The sequence below is a fragment of the Paramisgurnus dabryanus genome, chromosome 9, assembly GCF_030506205.2.
Source record: "Paramisgurnus dabryanus chromosome 9, PD_genome_1.1, whole genome shotgun sequence".
NCBI lineage: Eukaryota > Metazoa > Chordata > Actinopteri > Cypriniformes > Cobitidae > Paramisgurnus > Paramisgurnus dabryanus.
In genome coordinates, this window is record NC_133345.1 from 32,465,907 (window position 1) to 32,489,241 (window position 23,335).

The 23,335-nt window shown below is 39.3% G+C and overlaps 2 protein-coding genes across 6 annotated transcripts in view; one reads left to right on the forward strand and one right to left on the reverse strand.

Annotated features, from left to right (window-relative positions):
• LOC135739857 (leucine-rich repeat-containing protein 49) overlaps positions 1-23,335 on the reverse strand; it is a 40,477-nt gene that overhangs the window by 1,163 nt on the left and 15,979 nt on the right. Inside the window, exons 1-16 of one of the 2 annotated variants that reach the window (XM_065257932.2) lie at positions 22,419-22,565; positions 21,083-21,157; positions 19,916-19,991; positions 19,605-19,820; positions 19,357-19,456; positions 18,713-18,916; positions 17,411-17,477; positions 16,527-16,670; positions 15,603-15,664; positions 14,130-14,280; positions 12,788-12,859; positions 11,975-12,150; positions 11,803-11,889; positions 11,013-11,247; positions 10,671-10,856; positions 10,477-10,586 (exon numbers count right to left, since the gene is read on the reverse strand). In XM_065257932.2, the coding sequence (XP_065114004.1) occupies positions 10,477-10,586; positions 10,671-10,856; positions 11,013-11,247; positions 11,803-11,889; positions 11,975-12,150; positions 12,788-12,859; positions 14,130-14,280; positions 15,603-15,664; positions 16,527-16,670; positions 17,411-17,477; positions 18,713-18,916; positions 19,357-19,456; positions 19,605-19,820; positions 19,916-19,991; positions 21,083-21,157; positions 22,419-22,499 (2,042 nt within the window). In that variant the 5' untranslated portion in view covers positions 22,500-22,565. Of the gene's footprint in view, positions 1-10,476; positions 10,587-10,670; positions 10,857-11,012; positions 11,248-11,802; positions 11,890-11,974; positions 12,151-12,787; positions 12,860-14,129; positions 14,281-15,602; positions 15,665-16,526; positions 16,671-17,410; positions 17,478-18,712; positions 18,917-19,356; positions 19,457-19,604; positions 19,821-19,915; positions 19,992-21,082; positions 21,158-22,418; positions 22,566-23,335 lie in introns of those variants that run through there. The other variant, XM_073815800.1, reaches the window with a different exon arrangement.
• On the forward strand, positions 12-9,697 carry LOC135739856 (uncharacterized). Of its 4 annotated transcripts, XR_010529051.2 has the most exons (4): positions 12-1,760; positions 2,117-9,001; positions 9,121-9,215; positions 9,576-9,697. XR_010529051.2 is itself a non-coding variant. In XM_073815798.1 (3 exons), the coding sequence occupies exon 3, from the start codon at positions 2,722-2,724 to the stop codon at positions 8,611-8,613; it is 5,892 nt and encodes a 1,963-aa protein (XP_073671899.1). In that variant the 5' UTR covers positions 12-1,570; positions 1,666-1,760; positions 2,117-2,721; the 3' UTR covers positions 8,614-9,538. The 4 variants fall into 4 exon arrangements, 2 of the variants coding, with proteins under 2 accessions (XP_073671899.1, XP_073671898.1); XR_012337345.1 differs by having other exon boundaries at positions 2,117-9,215; XM_073815798.1 differs by lacking the exon at positions 9,576-9,697 and having other exon boundaries at positions 12-1,570; positions 1,666-1,760; positions 2,117-9,538.

A 23,335-nucleotide genomic window follows, 5' to 3' on the forward strand; every position in this document is an offset into this window, starting at 1 on the left:
CTTCACATCAATACAGAAAATGATTGACAGCTCAACTGCAGGACACACTCAGGGGTGAGATCAAAGCTGCTATTTAAAGTCATTTTAAAGTAAACACTAAAGTCTTTCTGTTTAAATGACAGTGAACATAATTCTGTAAACACTCTTTAAAGAAATAATGATGTATCATATCCTAACACACTTTTCTACAGTATAGGATTATATATTGTATTCATAAACTGAAAAATAATGTCCACCTACATTCTAAAAAAGTAAAAACAGACCGCAAGACAGACAGACAGACCGACCAATCGACTTACAGACAGACTTACAAACCGACAGACAGACCAACAGACAAAATGACAGAACAGCCAACAGACAGACAGACCAATCGACCAACATAAAGAGCAACAGACAGACAAACAGATAGACCAACCGACCGACACACAGACCAGCAGATAGATAGACCGACAGATGGTCAGAAAAAACGACAGATAGACAGAACAACCGACCCACATACCGCCCAACATACAGACCAACAGACAGAACAGCTGACAGACAGACAAACAGATAGACCAACCGACCAACAGGCAGATCAACTGACAGACCGTTAGAAAAAACGACAAACAGACAGATCAACCGACCAATGGATCAACGGTCAGACCGACAAACAAAATGACCGGCAGACAGACCAATTGACCAACAGACAGACAGACAGACAGACCAACAGACAAGACCTACAGACCACTACAGCAAAACGACCGACAGACAAAACTATCGACAGATAGACAGACCAACCGACCAACAAACAGACAGGCCGATAGAAATACCAACAGATAGACCGACTGACAGACAGATTGACAGACATACCTACTGAACAACTGACAGCCAATATGACAGACTGATTGACAAACAGAGCGACTGACTGACCAACCAACATGCAGGCAGACCGACAGAAAGACTGTCACTAAGACCAACCGACAGTCCAACAGAAAGACAGACGACTGAACAGGGGGCCTAGAGTGCGGGACTTCATGTAGGGGACAGGGATGTTGTGCAGAGGGAGGGGAGGAGTAGGGTGGGTGGAGAATTGTAAAAATTGTAAAAAATTTAAAAAATTGTGAGCACTGTCTTATTGCTTTCAAGCATTGTTTCATTTGATGTATTCTTTGTATGCTTCGTGCTCAATAAAACACAATAAAAAAAAGACAGACGACTGACCATCAGACCTACAGACAGACCAACAGAAAGACTGTCAGAAAGACCAACCAACAGTCCAACAGAAAGACAGACGGACTGACCATCAGACCTACAGACTGACCGCCAGATAGACCAACTGACAGAAAGATTGACAGACATGCCTGTAAATGTCTGATAAATTGCATTAATATTCTCCTACACTGTGTTACATTTACGTGTTAATAAGACATTGTAGTTCTACAGTGCCACCTTGTGGTCTGTTCTGCTTTTATTTTGAAAGGCGTGTCTTCTTCTTCTAATGTTTTACGGTGCTAAACTTCCTGTTACACGCTTCGCAATGTGGTGCTGATGCATCGTCGGAAGAACGGTAAAAAACTTGTAAACATATTAGGTGTTTATCATGTTCATCCATTTGAATCCTGTAAGGAAAAAGTTTACATTGTGATTTACTTTATTTTTGTATTGTTCGTACCTGTTATTTTTAAGAGCCTTGAACTTTGAGGGTGTGTGTGTGTCGAGCTAGAGAGCATGCTAGCTGATGGCAGAACTCTTTAATTAGTGCCCTTGGAGAGCGGAATGAGGTATGAAACTCAAAAATGTGTATTGTGTATTATTATCAGAAGAGATTTTGTTTGTGGAAAAAGAGAATGTCATGAAGTTCATTTGTTTATGAGTTCGTCACACGTGTTATCTTGATAAACATATATATATATATATTCTTTCTGTAAACATTTGTAATATATTGTGTTTAATTTAAAGAAGCATGTGATATTTTATTTGTCATATTAGCTTAAAAACATTGTTCATTCTATATTGGCTATTATTTAAAATGATTTACATATGGTGTAAAAATGATTAATATGTGAACATGATTTATGTGCTAATTATTTGTGAAACTACATAGAAACACTTTGTATTTCTGCTGTTTTTGTTGTAGTTTTCACGGTGTTCATGGTGCTTATGGTGCATGGTGTTCGTTGAGAGGAAATAAACCGACACCCGTTTGAAACTCTCTGCGTCTTTTGATTAATAAATCCAAGGGGCCGCTACAGTGAAAACTCACTGCTGCACCAGACCTGACGCCATCACATCTGAGGTCCAATCTACCAGCCAGTTTACTTCGTTTGCATCCAACTCCTTCACCCAGGCAAGACTTAAAATCGACAGTACGTTAAAGGTAGAACTAGAGATGCAAAAAGGACACTGGATGCCAAAGTAGCAAAAGGACGATTTCTACACACCCAAGCTAACAAAGTGACTAAGTAAATAATATGGTATTATAAAGGTCAAAATTAACTTGCAAGCTAATTCTCAACTTTCTCAAAAATGGTGATTATTTCATGTCTTTATGAAAATGTTTAAAGTGTGAATTTGTTGTTACTGTTTTATACAAAAATCCTTTTGGATGTCCATAATCTGTTAATGCTTGACATAAATATTACTCTGTGGTAAGGCATAACTACAGCTTATAAGTGTAAATCAGGCATAGGACAATAAAAGGCTAAATTCGACTTAAAGCAGTAGCACAAACAAACAAACAAAATGTCACATAAAGACACACCATGCAGATCCAGCTCACGTGAGAGAAAGTTTACAGAGAAAGGCCAAGAGATGCATGACCAAGACACCAAAAAACGTGAGAGAGCATTTAACAAAACCTATGACTCTTGGAAGCTGGTAGCAAGGAAGACTAGGACAAAATTAAAAACCCTCTGTTCATCAGAAGAACTTAATGAATTACAACAAGACATTCAAGCAAAGCATGATGACGTTAGCCAGCAGTATGAACCTATCTTACGGAACAGTAACACCACACCAGAGATTGTAAAGAAAATGGATGCCTGTGGTACGCTAACAAAAGACATTTGTGACCTCATAAGTAACCGTCTAGAGACTATTAATCAAGATTATAATGATCAACTTGAGAAGGAAAGGGTAAGAGAAACATTAAACAAAGATGAATATGGGTCTGTCTTTGGCCACACAAAAACTGAAACGGTAATCTCAGAGTCACCGGAGAGATTGAGCAACCACTCCAGCTCAACCAGTACTCACAGCAGCAGAGTAGATGCACAAGCAGAGCTTGCGGCTAAGCTGGAACAATCAAAAGCCATGAAAGAAATCCAAGCACAGCAAGCACATCTTCGCAAGTTAGAAGGTGAATGGAAACTTAAAGAGGCAAAAATGGTGTCAGAAATGAAACAAAAAGAGGTGGAAATGCAGCAACAGTTGGAACAAGAAAGAGCAAAATTGCAGCAGTTACAAGCAGCAAAAGACGTTGCTATAGCAGCAGCTCGTGTGAGAGCATATGACGGTTTTGAAGGTTTTGAGGACCATGATGAGGAGTTTAATGACAAAACAAACTCTGCTTGCTACAGAATGGAAACCAAACCTCGATTAAATCCTGATGCAGTATCATTCCAACCTCACCAAGTTGCTCCTGAAGTGATAATGACTCAGGAGTCTGCCAGTCTTGCCCAAGCAATCGCCAGCTCATTAAGCATGAACCGCTTGCCGATCCCTGAACCAACCACATTCAGTGGTGACCCTTTACAGTTTACCGATTGGAAAATGTCATTCATAGCTCTTATTGACAGAAAACCTCTCCCACCAAGTGAAAAGATGTTTTATCTCAAAAATTATCTTGCTGGAGATGCGCGCAAAGCTGTAGAAGGTTTCTTTTATCGAGATTCAGAGAGCGCATACAATGGAGCATGGAAAGTCTTACAAGACCGATATGGGAATCCGTTCATCATACAAAAGGCTTTCCGAGATAAGCTCACAAGATGGCCAAGGATCAATACAAACGACCCACTTGCACTACAAGAGTTCGCTGACTTCCTCCAAGGCTGCACGGAGGCGATTCCATATGTCAAAGGACTAGCTATCCTTAATGATTGCGAGGAAAACCACAAGTTACTCAAAAAGCTACCAGAATGGATTGTGCGCAAGTGGAGTCGAATTATTGTAGAGGAACTTGACACATCTGGAAGCTATCCAGATCTTGCATGCTTCACAAAGTTCCTGAGCAAAGAGGCACGGATAGCTTGCAACCCTATTGCTTCTCCATTGTTGATAAATTTCAAGGCCAAAGATGACAAATCACCAAAGAGAGCCAAAGCTTTCAACACACATACACAAACAAAGAGTTTCGCTCAGGAGAAACAAGAAACAAACGGCAGCAAACCAAAACCACCTTGCTCCGTCTGTAAAAGTGAAGCTCATTACATCACCCAGTGTCCTGCCTTTGCAGCGAAGAGTAGTGAAGACAAAAAGCTATTCATCCATGAAAATCGGCTTTGCTTTGGGTGCCTAAGGAAGGGTCACATGACCAAGGATTGTAAGAGGCGACACACATGCAATATATGCAGCCGTCGTCACCCAACCTGCTTGCACGAAGACAGGAAACAAAGACCTGTGGAAGCAACAACGAATAGCTCCACTTCCGTAGAAAACCATGCAAGCTTGGAAACGCACAAGGTCATATCCCATTCATCAACACAACATGCTTCTGCTACCTCAAGTATTGTCCCAGTCTTTGTGTCTTCAATACAAGAGCCACACAGAGAAGTACTTACATATGCCATACTGGACACACAGAGTGACTCAACGTTTGTCCTAGATGATGTACTTGACAAGCTGAATGTTGATGCTCAACCAGTAAAACTGAAACTGAGTACTATGACTGCTATTGATACAATCATATCTAGCAAGAATGTCCATGGTCTACAAGTTCGAGGACTGCACTCTAAGAACCACATCCCAGTACAGCAGGCCTACAGCCGTGACTTTATCCCGGTGGACAAGTCTTACGTCCCAACGAAGGAAACTGCATTACAGTGGCCTCATCTCAGACATTTGGCAGATAAGCTACCATCCCTTCAAGACTGTGATGTAGGGCTTCTTATTGGATATGACTGTCCATCAGCGCTAGCTCCTCTTGAGGTCATCATTGGTGACAAAAATCAACCGTTTGCACAGAGATCAGAATTAGGATGGAGTATCATAGGCTCATCAAACCCCCACTTAGACAGACAAGGAAGTCAGAGCTTTGTGCATCGGCTCACAGTAAAAGAACTGACAATTCCATCGGTGACAGATGTTCTTAAAGTCCTAGAATCAGACTTCACCGAGAGAACTTATGAAGATAAGTATGTGTCCCAGAATGATGTTCAATTCATACAGTTCCTCAGTGACAACATCACTCAGAAGAAAGACGGACATTATGAGATGCCCCTCCCATTCAAGGGCAACAGTCCACCATACCTACCAAACAACAAGAGGCTAGCCACAGTGCGCCTGCAGTGCCTTAAGAAGAAATTAAAGACCAATGAACAATACTATAATCAATACAAAACATTCATGGAAGAAACAATTAACAAGGGTGAAGCAGAGCCTGCCCCTACAACATCTGAGGGAGAGACGGAGTGGTATCTTCCACATCACGGCATCTATCACCCCAGGAAACCAGACAAGCTGAGAGTCGTATTCGACTGTTCAGCCAAATTCCATGGTGTTTCTTTAAACGACACTCTACTGACTGGGCCTGACCTTATCAATCCTCTGCTAGGAGTTCTTTGCCGCTTCAGGAAGGAGGCCGTAGCGATCATCTGTGATATTGAAAGAATGTTTTATCAGTTCTCTGTCACTCCAGAATCCCGTAATTATCTGAAATTCCTCTGGTGGAAAGGTGGAGATTTGGAGAAGGAACCACAGGAATACAGGATGACGGTTCATCTCTTCGGAGCCGCCTCGTCGCCAGGATGTGCGAATTTCGGCTTGAAGCATCTGGCGCGGCAACACAAAGCTACCTACCCTCTGGCGTCAACATTTGTAGAGAAAAACTTTTATGTTGATGACGGGCTGGTCAGTGTCCCATCAGTCGAAGAGGCCAAGAAACTGATCACTGAGTCGCAGGAGTTGTGCAAAAGAGGAGGCCTACGCCTTCACAAATTCAATTCAAACGAGGAAGCAGCCCTCACCTGCTTAGATCCCTCAGAAAGAGCAGCAACCATCGAACCTCTAGGACTAGATTCAACCCTATCAGAGCGTGCACTCGGCATTCAATGGTCGATTGAAACCGACACTTTCAGCTTTAACAGCAGCTTGAAAGATCAGCCATCAACCCGGCGTGGTTGCCTTTCTGTCATTGCCTCGCTTTATGACCCACTTGGATTCGTCGCTCCATTCAGCCTAACTGGAAAGCGCATACTTCAAGAGCTGTGTCACAGAGGCATCGGATGGGACGATCCACTACCAGAAGAAATGAGGTCAAGGTGGGAGGAGTGGATAAATGGTCTTCATAAGTTAAAAGAGGTTTCAATCCCAAGATGTTACCACCCATATGACTTCCATAACATTGTTAGAGTAGAGCTGCACCATTTTTCAGATGCCAGCTGCGTGGGATATGGTGCATGTTCTTACCTCAGATACCAAAATGACAGGGACCAAGTCCATTGCAGTCTCGTGTTGGCGAAAGCAAGGGTTGCACCCTCAAAAGTCACAAGTATCCCGAGATTAGAACTTGCGGCAGCGGTGGTTTCTACAAAAATCAGTGTCATGTTAAAGGGTGAGCTTGACATAAAAATTGATGAAGAGGTTTTCTGGACAGATTCACAAGTCGTGCTTGGGTACATTAACAATGATGCCCGTAGGTTCCACATATTTGTTGCAAACCGTGTTCAACTGATAAGGGATAACAGTGATCCCAGTCAGTGGCACTATGTGGACACTGCAGAAAACCCGGCCGATCATGCTTCCCGAGGTCTTCGTGCTTCAGACATTAATTCAACAAACTGGTTGCGAGGACCGAAGTTTCTCTGGGAGCGTGAATTACATCTAACACCCAGCACTCCATCAGAATTACTCATTGGTGATCCTGAAGTCAAAACAATTCAGGTGCTTGCAACAGAAGCCGAAGACTACAATGACATCCTCAGGCGTTTGAGTAAGTTTTCCTCCTGGACAACAATTCTTAAAGTGGTTTCAAGAATCAAGAGGCTGGGCTCCAAATCGAAACAACACTGTGAGTATGTGACTGTTAAGGAGCGTGAAAAGGCTGCAGATGAAGTGATTAAGATCGTACAGCAGCAAGCTTTCCCTAAGGAGATAAAGATGCTTCAGGGTAAAAAGGAACTTCCAAACTCAAGCTCTCTCTTCCGTCTCGACCCCATCTGGTCTGAAGGACTCCTCCGTGTCGGTGGGAGATTGAAACAGTCATCGCTCTGTCACAAAGTGAAGCACCCAGTCATCTTACCAAATAACAGCCACATCACCAAGTTGATTGTGTCCCATTTCCATGCTAAAACATGCCATCAGGGTCGAAGCCAGACTTTAATGGAGCTTCGGGCCAATGGATTCTGGGTAATTGGTGGGAGCAAGTTGGTGGCTAAGCTGATACACACTTGTGTGGTTTGCAGGAAACTGAGACGACCGACAGAGAGACAGCAAATGGCCGAACTTCCCAAAGAACGCGTCGAAGCCTCGGCACCTTTCACATACAGCGGCGTGGACTGTTTCGGTCCATTCATTGTAACAAAGGCTCGCAAGCAATACAAAAGATACGGCCTGATTTTCACATGTCTGTACTCTAGAGCAGTTCATATAGAAATGCTTGAGGATTTGTCAACAGACTCATTCATCAACTCCTTGAGATGCTTCATCAGTCTGAGAGGAGCTGTTCAACAACTACACTGTGATCAAGGCTCTAATTTTGTTGGCGCCAGAAACGAGCTCAAAGAAGCACTTAAAAAATGTGACACTAAGCTACTGGAAATCTTCTTGACTGAGAAGCAGTGCGAATTTGTTTTCAATGCTCCCTCTGACAGTCACGCAGGCGGCGTCTGGGAACGTCAGATCAGAACCGTTAGAAATGTGCTGAATGCCACCTTTGCACAGTGCTCAGGTCGACTTGATGACGCCTCCCTCAGAACACTGCTATACGAGGCCATGGCTATTGTTAACAGTCGCCCGTTAACAGTGGATGGAATCAACGATCCGCAGGCACTGGAGCCTATAACACCGAATCACCTCATTATGATGAAATCTAAAGTGGCTCTTCCTCCCCCTGGAGTATTTGTCAAGGAGGACCTGTATGCGACAAAGAGGTGGAGAAGAGTTCAGTATCTTATTGAACAGTTTTGGTGCCGCTGGAAACGGGAATATCTGTTGAACATATCCTTGAGACAGAAATGGCACTCACCTCAACGCAACCTCAAGGTGAATGATATTGTCATTATAAAAGACGATAACCTCCCAAGAAACCATTGGCAACTTGGACGAGTGATTGAAACTGTTCAAAGTAGTGATGGCTTAGTTCGTCGAGTTAAAGTGCAAGTTGGGGATAGAAAACCTCATAAAAAACAAGATCCTCCTTCCAAGCCCTCAGTTATTGAGAGACCAATCAAAAAATTGGTGCTCCTCCTTGAGAACTGATTACAAGAAAGCAATTGACAACACTACACACACTGCTTTATTATGCATGATATTACACACACATATAGTTACACTTCTGATAGCTTAGCTTCAAGCTATTTATTTCTTAGAGTCAAGAAATCCTGTACAATTCATTTACTATTTGTGTATTTGTTCATTCATTGTACTAGGATTTGGTGGGAGTGTAAATGTCTGATAAATTGCATTAATATTCTCCTACACTGTGTTACATTTACGTGTTAATAAGACATTGTAGTTCTACAGTGCCACCTTGTGGTCTGTTCTGCTTTTATTTTGAAAGGCGTGTCTTCTTCTTCTAATGTTTTACGGTGCTAAACTTCCTGTTACACGCTTCGCAATGTGGTGCTGATGCATCGTCGGAAGAACGGTAAAAAACTTGTAAACATATTAGGTGTTTATCATGTTCATCCATTTGAATCCTGTAAGGAAAAAGTTTACATTGTGATTTACTTTATTTTTGTATTGTTCGTACCTGTTATTTTTAAGAGCCTTGAACTTTGAGGGTGTGTGTGTGTCGAGCTAGAGAGCATGCTAGCTGATGGCAGAACTCTTTAATTAGTGCCCTTGGAGAGCGGAATGAGGTATGAAACTCAAAAATGTGTATTGTGTATTATTATCAGAAGAGATTTTGTTTGTGGAAAAAGAGAATGTCATGAAGTTCATTTGTTTATGAGTTCGTCACACGTGTTATCTTGATAAACATATATATATATATATATATTCTTTCTGTAAACATTTGTAATATATTGTGTTTAATTTAAAGAAGCATGTGATATTTTATTCGTCATATTAGCTTAAAAACATTGTTCATTCTATATTGGCTATTATTTAAAATGATTTACATATGGTGTAAAAATGATTAATATGTGAACATGATTTATGTGCTAATTATTTGTGAAACTACATAGAAACACTTTGTATTTCTGCTGTTTTTGTTGTAGTTTTCACGGTGTTCATGGTGCTTATGGTGCATGGTGTTCGTTGAGAGGAAATAAACCGACACCCGTTTGAAACTCTCTGCGTCTTTTGATTAATAAATCCAAGGGGCCGCTACAATGCCTACTGATCAACCGACAGACAGACAGAACGACAGACCAACTGACAAACAGAGCGACCGACTGACCAACCAACATACTGGCAGACCGACAAAAAGACTGTCAGAAAGACCAACTGACAGTCCAACAGACAGACAGACAGACATTCTGACCATCAGACCTACAGACAGACAGATAGACCGACTGAAAGACAGACCTACTGACAGGCCGACAAACAGACAGAACGACAGACAGGTAGACGGACTGACCATTAGACATACAGACAGACAGCCCGACAGATAGACCGAATGACAGACATAATGACAGACAGACAGAATGACAGACAGACAGAAAGACTGACAAATAGACCAAACGACAGACCGAGCAACAGACAGACAGACTGACAGATAGACAGACTGACAGACAGACCGACAAACAGACAGACAGACCAAGCAACAGACAGATAGACCGACCGACAGATAGATAGACTGACCGACAGACAGGTCGAATGACAATCTCTCTTGATGTGGTAATGCAAGGGTGTGTTGAACCAAGAAGAAACTTTGTTTAATTCTCAAGTGTTCAAATAGTCCTGAACCTCAGGCAATAAAACATGAAGACACACACAGCTGCGTTTGACATGCACTGACCTGCTACATCAATCTCGTACACACACACACAGACACACACACACAGACACACACACACAGACACACACACACACACACACACACACACACACACACACACACACACACACACACACACACACAGACAGACAAACACACAAAAAAGGACAGACAGACACCTGGACTCTTCCAGTAGCAGTAGCAGGCGACAGCGAGGTGTTTCTGTAGCAGCTACATGACCAAGAGCACCAAACATCCGTTCAGATGCCATAATGTCATTAATCATCACCTGAAACACACAAACACACACTGATTAATACACACAATTAAACACACACGCAGATATAAAGTCTCTGGTCTGAGCTGTTTGGACCTCAACTCCATTGATCTTCTGCAGGTTTAGATGTTGAAGTCTATAGATGAGGAAATATCTCCAGAGCGTCAGGTTCACCACAGGATTCCCCTCCGGATGAATGGTGATCTGATCAAGACGTCTGATCTGAGCCAAAGCAGCCAGCTGAGGAAGATGGGAGATGTTTGTCTCCATAAACATCAGGTGCTGATAAGAGACAAACATAATAAATATAAACTACAACAGAAGATGATCCGACATCAACATGAGAGAGAGATTCTAAATTTGCCCAATTTGCTGTTTGATATCATCACTGCACCACAGTATTCTTGTGTTAGCTCATTACTGGGGTTTGTTCCTCACCGTGAGGTTTGGGAATTTCAGGCGAATACGCAGGAATGTGGGAATGATGGAGTCAAAGCTGATGTAACGGAAGGCGATGGTGGTGACACTAGAGGCCGTCTGAACGCTCCAACAGCGCTCTAAAGTCTCCAGGGCCCCGGGGCCAAACAGACGCAGCGTCTCGCCGTCCAATTCGGCTATGTGACTGTCAGACATGGACAGACTCTGAACACATGGACCGATGCTCTCCTGCAACCTGGAAAATCAAGAGAGATCATGAGTACAGGATTAAAGCAGCTCCCAGCACACAGCAACATTCCTTTATCTGGAATGATTTAATAGCTGAGGGAAAAACATGTTGTGACAAAGTCTCTTCTGTCAGGAACATCTGGACTGAAGCCCATTAAAATTTTGGAGTGAAGAGGACACAAAGAGAGCTTCAGATCTGTCTTGACTTAGATCAGAGTAATGTCAGCTAATACTTTGAGTCCTTTCTGTTGGAAAAATTCAGTAGGAGCTGTGCAATGTGTCTAAAAAAGTGAAGCAGAAACCCAGCAGATGCTTTCAGTGCAGACAGATTCATTAAATATATAATGAGAGATGAAAAGGGGAGGAATGAATTTATACTGAGAGCTCTTAAATAAAGTCATGTGTCATTAATGCATTTCAGTCTCTGATTACATCAACACTGAAAAACACTCAGGTGTGTGTGTATGTGTGTGTGTGTGTGTGTGTGTGTGTGTGTGTGTGTGTGTGTGTGTGTGTGTGTGTGTGTGTGTGTGTGTGTGTGTGTGTGTGTGTGTGTGTGTACCTGGGGTCTCTGGGACTGTTTGGTCGACTGGATGATTTGATTTTGTTTTCATTTCCTCCAGCAGAAACTGTAAGTGGACTCAATCGTCTATAACAGAGTAATACACCAGTAAAACACAATACAACAAAAACAAACAGTGTCATCATCTTCCTGGACACACGTGACCCCTCACCTGGGCTCATCCGGCGAGGTCTCCTGAGCATTGCCATTGGTCAGTGCGGGGCTGTGGGCGGGGCTACTGTCAGGGCTTACGTCCTCCTTCACACCATTGTGGACAGAAACATCTGAGCACACTTTTAACCCCTCCCACTGCTGAGCCGCATTTTGAATCGCAAGGCGACGTCTTTCCTAAAACAGAAAGCAACAAAAGAAAAGATTTTATTTTGTATAAAGAAAACAAAACTAAATGCGCTTCATGTTTATCATTTATATTTGAAAATAATCAACACCCAAGGTGTTAATGCAGGACGGGAGTCAATTTTTCCACAGACATTACTCTGGTGATTATTTTAAGACATTTGACAGATCAGGTGTGTGCATTAAAAAATAATGTTGTGAAACATTTCTTAACCAATCAGAATGAAGCATTCAACGGCCCTTTGCTATAAGATCACAATAAAGTCTAAAGTTTAGCACGAAGACCTGCTCCAGGTGCTCCTCAACTATATTTCATCTCCAGCATTTATTGTCCTCTGATAAACATTTTACAGTTCATGAAGTAAACAGTCTGAGATTCACATCATGCATTCGTATGTGTCAGCTGATCTCAGAACAGCAGCAAATCATCTGTGCCATACTGTATCTATACCAGATTTATACACTAGAATCACAATATTTTACATACTGGGATGTAAATCTATTGATGTTTTGTGTGTGTGTGTGTGTGTGTGTGTGTGTGTGTGTGTGTGTGTGTGTGTGTGTGTGTGTGTGTGTGTGTGTGTGTGTGCGTGCGTGCGTGCGTGCGTGCGTGTGTGCGTGTGTGTACCTTGTGTGCAGTGTGTTTTTGAGTCTCTTTCTTCTTCTCATCCTCCCGTCGTGCTGTGCGTCTCTCCTCCTCCTGCAGAACACAAACACAATAATCAGAGTGAATCTACACACACACACACACACACACACACACACACACGCACGCACGCACGCACGCACGCACGCACGCACGCACGCACGCACGCACGCACGCACGCACGCACGCACGCACGCACGCACGCACGCACGCACGCACGCACGCACGCACACACACATCACATCACAGCCCATCACTGCACACAGGGCAGGAGAGGATGAACAAAAAGACATTCAGAAAGTTTGTGTGTGTGTGTGGATCAAAGAGGATTAGTATCAGAAGTCCAGTTGTTTGTTTCCCAGCATGCACTTCAGTTTTTGGTACCACATGTTTGGCTGGGATAGGTTGGTACCACAGTGGTCACAAGTGTTTGTGTCCTCTCACATTGCATTAGATTAAAATAAAAAACTAGAAGCAATAACTTTACCATGTCAGGTGATTATACATTAGAGGAGTTTAATCATCTGCCTCCATTCATTTATGTGATGACTGACGTCTACCCTAGTTTTTGATTTGCATTGTTGTTTCTTTCGAATGTTAAATTGTTTAAAAATTTTAATTTCCACAGTCACCAGAGAGGATACATCTGCTATCAGAGTAAACTGATCAGGGGTCATTGTGTGTTGTCACTATAAGAGGATGTGAATATAGATTTAGCTGAAGGGTAATTCTTTAGAGATGATGATGATGATGATGATGATCTGTAAGGTTACTGTGATTATTTCCTCAGTGTTTCTCTGCTGGATGTTCCTTGAAATGTATTAAACTGATTCATGTCTTACCATCCATAACTAATTCTATTCAAACCCTGTTACATTGAGATGCTGATGTTGAACACTTTTCTTTATTGCATTAGTCAAAAGCTTTTAGTTGAGATGACAGGCATGAATCATGATGTATTTGCTGATGAAGTCAGTGTCAGGTGATGTTCTCATTTCTCTCAGTATCTTTGATAAATGATAAAATCCCGTTCAGAAGAGGTCCAGACTTAATGGAGATTTAAATCAACTACATAAACAACAGTACTGAGAATATGAGCATTCCTGTAAATATAACAATGACAACATACAACTGAAGGCTTATTTGATGGTGTGAATTTACTGAAATGTTTCAGTGGAAGATCTCATGAGATCAGACACACACACACACACACACACACACACACACACACACACACACACACACACACGCGCGCGCGCGCACAAGCTTTATACAGTAACCTATATACACACACAGGACAAAACACAAGTAAAGACAAACTTACTGTGACCCGTTTCATGTCGAGTAGTTGTAGATGTGATGGACAACAGCGGAGAACAGTCTGTCTGTAGCATGACTCCAGCGCCACAGGATTCCCATCAACACACACTTCACTCAGAGAGCGACACTTCCACAGACAGGCCAGTTCATCAAAACTACACACAAAAAACATGAAACATCTCATACCACACACTGTATGTCTGAGGAAAAACAATCATCAAAGAAAACAAAACAGGAATGGAGCTTTACAAAAGACTACACATCTCACATCTCCTGAAAATGATGACTAAATAACTATTGCACAACTAGATAACTTTAAACATTAATATCACATGCAGCATAAGGGGTGCATCCCAAATTTGAAAGATGCAGCCTCCAGACTAAATAAAGTGCAGGACTTAATTGATGTTTAAAGAGTTATTAAGCGAGTTAAGACATGAAAACAATCTTCCTCACACTGACAGACAAATCTGAAGCATTCACACAGACCCCAACATATACACACATACACAAAAATACAGTTTTAAAAAGATCTGTTTTGATAAGAATTCACACAGATATAATCTGTTATTTCTTAAGTGAATGTTTGATTAACTGTTGGATTAGAGATTATATTAGATCCTTGCATTACAGTAGATCTTAAAGCTATCTATAGATATTGTTTTAACAGAGAATGTCAAAATATAAATAAGTAATTTGCTCATTCTGACTCATTTTACCAGCACAGGTCACATTTGATGCATTGATGTAGATAAAACTTACCAACCTTAGAAAAATACAAAAGTAAAAAGCAACATGCACAGAATTACAGCAACATCATTTGTATAAAACAGTGACAAGGACTTTTAATTTGCAGAATATTTTTATAACACTTTTATTTAACTTTCATTGATACAGTGGGTGCATCCCAATTTATACAGTTATGAATGTTTATTTTAAAATACTAAATAAATAAATATCTTAGGATAGCCAAGGCTGTGAAGGATCCATCTGATGGATATTTCATTTCATGTGAAACAAAGGACGCATTTGGAGGCCACATCTGAAGGCTTTTGAAGGAGTCTCCGAATTGTGACAGCCTTTGTTACGTTGATGGCCTTCAAATACAGCCTTCAGAGGACACAGCCTTTCAATTGGGATGCACCCAATGTATCGATGAAAGATTAGAAAGACAAACATTTCCTTAATATTACATAAGATGCACCGACAAATTCTCTACTATAAGACTGGAATTAGAAACACACATTCTGCCTAAAGCATGATGGAGAAATACTAAATGACCCCTGAGCATCACTTAAGATCCACCCACTGCCCCCCATGACACACAGAGTCAGATATCAGCAGCATGACACAGCAGTAATGATGGGAGATACACATACAGAACTGATATCACATATTACAACACACACAAACACACACACGTTCATGTGTCATTGCTGCAGTATGTGAGGATACAGAGGTACACCGCTGGTCTTACCTGCTAATGCTGTTAGCACTGAGAAACAACCGCTTCAGACGAGGAAGATGCTCCACACCCGTCTGTCAGAAAGAGAGAGAGAGTGAGAGAGAGACAGACAGAGAGAGGGAGAGAAAGAGAGAGAGAGAGACAGACAGACCATGAGAGAGAGTCACCATAATCTCATCCACCCAGATCACACACGCACACACACACAGAGTGGTGCTGATGCGGTGGATGAACATGATGGGAGGGGCAGGAGGGGGAGGAGAGAGAGAGAGAGAGAGAGAGAGAGAGAGAGAAAGTGTGTGTGCTCATGCAGAGTTGCTCGTGTAAACCCACTGCCGTGATGTGTGTTGAGACTGTTATTGACGGGCTCTTAGGATGCTGTTATATGGGTAAAGTGTGCCGAGTTGTGATAGGATGGCAGCATAGTCACATGATTCAGGGATTACTGATGACACAAGCAGAGGTCTGATGATGTCACTCACCAGTGGTAATAAGACACCAGTACACTTAAAAGCACTGGGAGAGAGAAAGAATCTGTGTTGAGCTGACATTATAAGTTTACAGGGTTTGAGTGGGTTAAGAATATTACTATATGGTTGCTAGGGAAACTGTGGTGCTATTTGCATTATAGATTTTATAAAACCAACTTCTGACTCTAAATTTTTCAACATCACTGCGTAACTCGTCCTGTGCGTCAGATATGAATGATGTTGAGAAGAGATGTGATGATATTTGTCTAAGCAACTTTATGTATTTAGAAATGAACCCATCATAAAGACTAGATGGGCTGGTAAGCAATTAACTAGAGAGAGATCACCTAAAACAGCACAGGGCAAAATCCACAGCATCATGGAAGCTCCAAGTATTACGTAGATAAGTGACATTAAAGCATGAAGAGAGGATCACGTGTGAATATGAGAGCGAGGTTTTTCTCACCACACTTCTGATGTGGTTGTGTTGGAGGTTGAGCTCCGTCAGTGACTTCAATCCCTGCAGGTTTTCTACTTTAGTGATGTGGTTTCCTGCCAGATTTAACAGACGGAGCTCGGCTAAATCAGACACGTTCTCAATCTGAGAAATCTACAGTAGGACAGAGAGAGAGATGAATAAATGTAAATCATTCATCATAACTAATTTTATTGTCTTGTCATTATGTGAAAGATAATAAAAAACATAGGGTGGGAAACATTATGAATGGATTGGATGGTGACAAGTGGTCTTTATGAGACAGGTGTCACAGAAGAGCTCAGATGAACATGTTTTCTTGTAAATGAGCATTTTCAGACTCTTAATGGATTCTGCCATCGGTTTTTCTTTTTTGAATGACCTGAGGCCAGGATTAAGCAGATTTGAAGCGAAAGTATGTGATGAACGTATAATATATGTACCCAGAGCATTTGGTTCAAAGTATGATCATTTAGCAGCTTTTGCATCTGAGCTCCTCAGTTACTCCATATACATTTCATCAAACAATGTTGACAAAGCGGCACAGTAATACTGACAGGTGTATGTTTCTAGAGTCCTTTACAGTGGCTTTAAACATAACCAATCATAATTATTCTTTTATAAAATACTTGTGCATTAAAGTCAGAATACACAACAAAATTTCTATGACGATACTGAAAACCGAAATTTGTTTTGCTGCAGTTACACCATCAACCAGCAGGAGTGCCCTGCTAACCAGCTGAACCCTGAGAGCCTGCTGGCGACTTTACATGAGAAGGAAAGCTAATTGTTATGATAAACAATATTTAATCATTTGAAGTTTAATGTTGAGTTTTGCATTATGGGAGTAAACTGGTTAGGGGTTGAATCTGTACCTGATTACTGTGTAAATCCAGAACATCCAGTTTACTCAGACCGTCCACATCACAAATCTTCTGTATTCTAGAAAAACAAATTTCATCACTGAATAACGTTTAAACATAGCAGAATATGTATATATATAAATATGAACACATTCATGTATAATTTTAAGAAAAAAAATGTATATATTAAGTATTTATATTTATATATAATATAAATTATACATAAATATACAAATTTATATACACATGTAAACATTTCTAAAACATATAGATGCATGTGTGTACATTTATTCATACAAAGTTATTATACACAGTTCACACACATATATGATGTAAACAAAAACGTTTATTCTGCTAACGATTAATCACGATTAATCGTTAAGCATCCCTAGGCAGAATACAAGAAAACTTGTGTCTAAAATGACCAAATACCCTCAAGGCTTTGTGTGAGACACCAGTAAAAAATAAGATTCATAAAAAATAAAGTTGATTATTGTTTTATACTAACAACAATATTGTTTATTGAACATAACTGAGCACTGTGATGAAAATAATGTCAACATACAACGATACAAATGTTCATGGGGCTCTAATAAGAAACTTTTCTTAAAGGGGACATTTCACAAGAGTTTAAAGATGTAAAATAAATCGTTGGTGTCTCCAGAGTACAAATGTGAAGTTTTAGCTCAAAATACCCCACAGATAATTTATTATAGCATGTTAAAATTCTCACTTTGTAGGTGTGAGCAAATGCACCGTTGAAACATGGTGGCAACAAATGGCAACTTTCATGTAAGGGGACCTGCAGTGTATTTAGATAAAACCGTTCATTCTAAGGTAATAAAAACAAAATGGTTGATCATATTGATCATCACCACTGACAATATATTTATGTATATTTTACTGCATTTCTTTTAAACGTTCCTTCTATAATTGACACACTGCACCTTTAATAAATCAAAACTTTTTTTTTCTTGTGGCAAAACAGGAGTCAAGCATTTCTTCTTGCGATTCACCCATTATGGCATGAAATTACACTCTGTATTACTGGATTCCAAACATGACAATGTGAATTATTCAATAAGAACACACACGATCAAATTTTGATATCAAATGTTGACAGTTTAATTGAAGCCATGGTTTAAAAGCATTCCTGTTCCATTACAGATTCAGGAAGTGTTTGTCTTCCCACGTCAACGTGCACACACACATATGCGCGCACACAGACACACACACACACACACACACATGCATGCACACACATTTACACACACGCACCCACACACAGATACACACACAGATACACGCACACACCTGTTCTTTCCAAGCAGAAGTACACGCAGAGAGGTGAGAGAGGAGATGCCAGACATGTCAATCACACGGTTGTCATAGAGATCCAGGTACACAAGGTGTGGCAGGAGAGTCAGGTTGTGCAGGTGAGAGATGAAGTTATGCTGTAGGTTGAGGAGACGTAATTTATCTCCTCCGTTTAGATGAGGTAACTCCACCAAACCCCGCCTGAGGAAATTAATACACCACATTCAACTGTCAATCAACAATTTATCAATGAGCAGCTCATGAACTCAAGACTTCACTCTATTGAGGAAAAAGATTGGCCTGACTCGCCAAAGACTTTGCTGCCATCTGTTGGTGATGTGATTAACAGCAACAGCAACAACATGTGATACTTTTAGCAAAAATAGATTTGTCAGCTCTGTTTCTATGTCAATTTTTCAAAAAATGATTGCTGTTAAAACAAAACTTGCTGTAAACAACAATTAGATTTGTACAATTTCTGAAGAAAATTTGCCTTAGGAAAAATCTTTTCAACAATGCCATGGGTGTTTGCCATTGTGTTGTCTTTGGGATTTTTATTACAGAATCGAAGGAAAGTGATTGATGTATAAGGTACACATTGATATTTATAAATGAGTTTAAGTGAAGTCCACATGTGGTACCTGTCCAGGTCCAGTCTATCTGAGGTGGAGGTGACGCCTGTCAAACTGAAGCTGGAGGAAAAACCTGGAGCTGAATTATTGCGCACACTTCCTGTGTCACCTCACAAACAAACAATACCATCATTTATATTAAATATCATCATCATATGTCATTTTTTTTTCATGACACATTTAAATGTCTAAAACTCATTTTTATCATAACATTCTCACTGTATAAATGATAATAATAAAAAGAGAAACTCTCTTACCATGTATCACTGTTTTACTCAGACAGTACACAGCCCGAGCGCTTCGAGTGGTCCTGTGGATCTGAACCCTGTATGACTGAGGACACAAATCCCAAACCATTCCCATCGGAAGAGACACAGGAAGAGACAAAAGACAACGATCTGGAGCCGTACACTCGCTCTCACACGTCAACACAGGAGCGTTGTGATTCCTGACGGTCACATTCAGGCGATCATCTGTGTAAGAGACAACGATAAAATACTGGAATCAGGATGTTTTACATACAGTATGCACATATGTTTTGATGGTATTGATTGAAAATGTTTTGTACCAGTTTTAGATGAGTTTGGCTTCATGGAGTCCAGATTCAAGGCTTTCCTTTGTCCATTTGACAACCTCAAATCAATCTGACCAATAAAGAGATTGACAGTATTAAACACATAAATAAACATACTCATTATCAGGGGTGTCATGCACCCATTTTTTTAAGGGGGCCACAGTGTGTAACACTAGCCTTTATACTGTAATCATAATTATTAACGTCAATTAAACATCAAAACCTTTTATACGTCATATTCTTATACAGACAACAAGAAAAGCATTTATGAATGACTTTATTGCTATTTTACACATTAATGAAAGACTCGCTCAACATTCACGTGACGTCTGTGATTGGCTGTAATGACTGTGATCAACACTGCAAAAACTGTGAATAAAAACAAACCTTTGATGCAGTATAAGCAGATCTGAATGTAATGTTGTTGTCTATATTGTTGTTTTATTATTTATTTAATTGCATTGAAAGCATATCATTTTTATAGCCTATAAACATATTGGTAACACTAACACTTTACAATAAAGTTGTATTAATAAACATTGGTAAATGCATTAACTAACATAAACAAACAGTTTCTCAACATGTATTAATTTATGTATTAGTGTTAGTTAATGTTAATACAGTTATTCATTTAGTTCATGATGCATTCATTAACATATACAACGCTTGATTTTATAAATGTATTACTAAATGCTGAAATTAACATGAATTAAGATTAATAAATGCTGTAAAAAGTATCAATCATTGTTGGTTTATTTTAGCTAATGCATTAACTAATTGTTCACAAATAAACCAACATATTTATATGGGAACACATTTTTGCATCATATTTGACCTCAGAGTCAGAGCACACAGTGATTTTGCGCCCCCTGCAGGTGTGAAATTAAAAAATTGCTTATGTCAAAAGCAGTAAAACACATATAACATAATGCATAAATACATATTTAATTAGTATATCATTATTTATAAAGGCTGTACTTAAAAATGGTAAAAATCATGCACAAAAGACTTATTTTATTTGTTTTACTAGATCTAATGCAAAATATAATTTCTTAAATGAAACCATTACTCCTGTGACGTACAGGTGACCCAAGTATCAGTCGCTTACAGTCAGTGAAGAGACGATCAGTTAAGGCTCTAGTGTGCACTACAGATACTCACTGATCTGTGCTTCAATCTGTCCGGCAGTAATGACTTCATAGCTGCTACATGCTGCTTATAGCTGAGCCTGTTAACCTGCAGAATAAACAAAGAAAAAAGTCAAACACACAAAACTATAAAATATCTTCTTTATCATTTATCACAATAATTCCATAATATTAATTTTTCCTACTATGAAAGTCAATGGTTACAATCAGCTGTGTGCTTACCATCGTTTATATAAAAACTATTTTTTTTGTGTTCATCAGAAAAAATAAATTCATACAGGTTTAAAACAACATGATGAGAAAATGATGACAGAATTTATATTTTTGGGTGAAATATCCCTTTAAAAAATGCAGGGGTACATCCAAAAATAAACAAAGGCACATCCCTAAAATAAATACATAAATAAAATGTGTTTTCCATCTTGGTAATGGTGTTATTGTCAAAGGCCCTTGTTTCCAACACAAGAGCACAGCGTACAATGACAGTACAGAATAAAAGTGTGATGATGAAAGATGAGTCAGTGATCTCCAGCTGATTCATCCTCAAATCTTCATTCAACACAATTCATTCTTATGCTAATTTAATTTTAACAAAGATGAAGGTGTTACAAAACCTGGCATCAAAACTTAATAGTGCTGAAAAGAAATATTTGACAATCTATTCGATTAGGGCTGCAAAACGATTAATCACAACTAATCTTGATTAATCACTAATCATTTGCAGAATAAAAATGTGTGTTTATATCATAAAATGTGTGCGTACTGTGTATAATAATTATGTATATATAAATACACACACATGCATGTATAATCACATGGATTGTGTGATTGTGATGCTGTATATGTAACTACATATCCATGCGAATGTCAGATGATACGTGAATTGTAAATGTGAAGATGCAGCATACACTATTGCCCAAGAAAAATTTCCCTAAGGGGACAATAAAGTGTAAAAAGTAAAAAAAAAGTAAAAAAAAAAGTAATTATAAGAACAAACATTTATATAACTTATATATAAAAATAAAAATGTACATATACTATAAAGTAATTGTATATATATTAAAGAAATAATTAACAAAATATGTAAATATTTCTTAAATATATATTTGCATCTGTGTGTGAATTTATATACATAATTATTATATACAGCGCACACACACATATGATACCAATATAAACAAAACGTTTATGCTGCAAACGATTAGTCGCGATTAACAGTTTTTGCAGCCCTATGATACATTTTACATTTTTCATGAGCACACGCCTTTAACCTTAAAAATACTTTATTAAAACTAGCTAACATTAAACTTGATTGTGTTTATCAGTGTGTTGAATGAGGTGAAACTTACGGCAGGAGGCAGAAATCTTCCACTTTCATTATTATTATTATTCATCATCATCTGTTGTTTACATGAGCGCATTACTTTCATATATAACAGTCACTAACAGAACACTAACTAGTGCGTTTACACTCTTTACACTGGTAAAAACATGTCACAAGTATTTGAAGACAAGCGGGTGCTTAGCAACCAAACACTATAAACAGTCACGCGTGTTTCCTGTGTCACACGATATTTGACCCGGACAAAAACAAAGGAAACATATGAACGATTCCCAGAGTAGAGAAGACGACATTTCACCTGCACGTCTACATGCATGTAAAGGTTCAGTTTAAAGTAAACAGTGTTTCTGTTGCCTAACTGGTAGAGCATTGCGTAAAGGTCATGGGTTCGATCCCCAATGCATACAAGTACGGACATGCACATTGAATGCACTGTACGTCACTTTAAATAAAATACCAAATATAAATGCAAAGGCATTAAACAGTTTCTAAATGTTAAAAGCAAAGCGTATGTCCTTAAGGTGCCCTTAAAGTAAGTAAAACTTTAAAGCACACTGCTTATCTCATATAGGCTACGACAAAATTTCTCTGGCCAAAAATATGTTTTAAATATACTAAATACATTTTGTATTTAACCTCTTTAAAACTGTTATGTTTATAAGTTTTTCTTCTAATGCGACATGGATTTCCTTGGATTGAAATATATGAAGCGGTAAATATATTTTTTAATGCTTTAAAATGTATTTATTTTATTTCAAAATTATATCTTTGTAAACATAATCCAAAATATATTTCAGCTAATATATTTTGTGGCCATTTTTTGTATATATTTTTTAAAATATATTTTAAATCATTTGTACAAATATAATTTTTTGCCATATGTAATTGAAGACATTTTTGAAAATCCTGTACTATGTTGTAAGA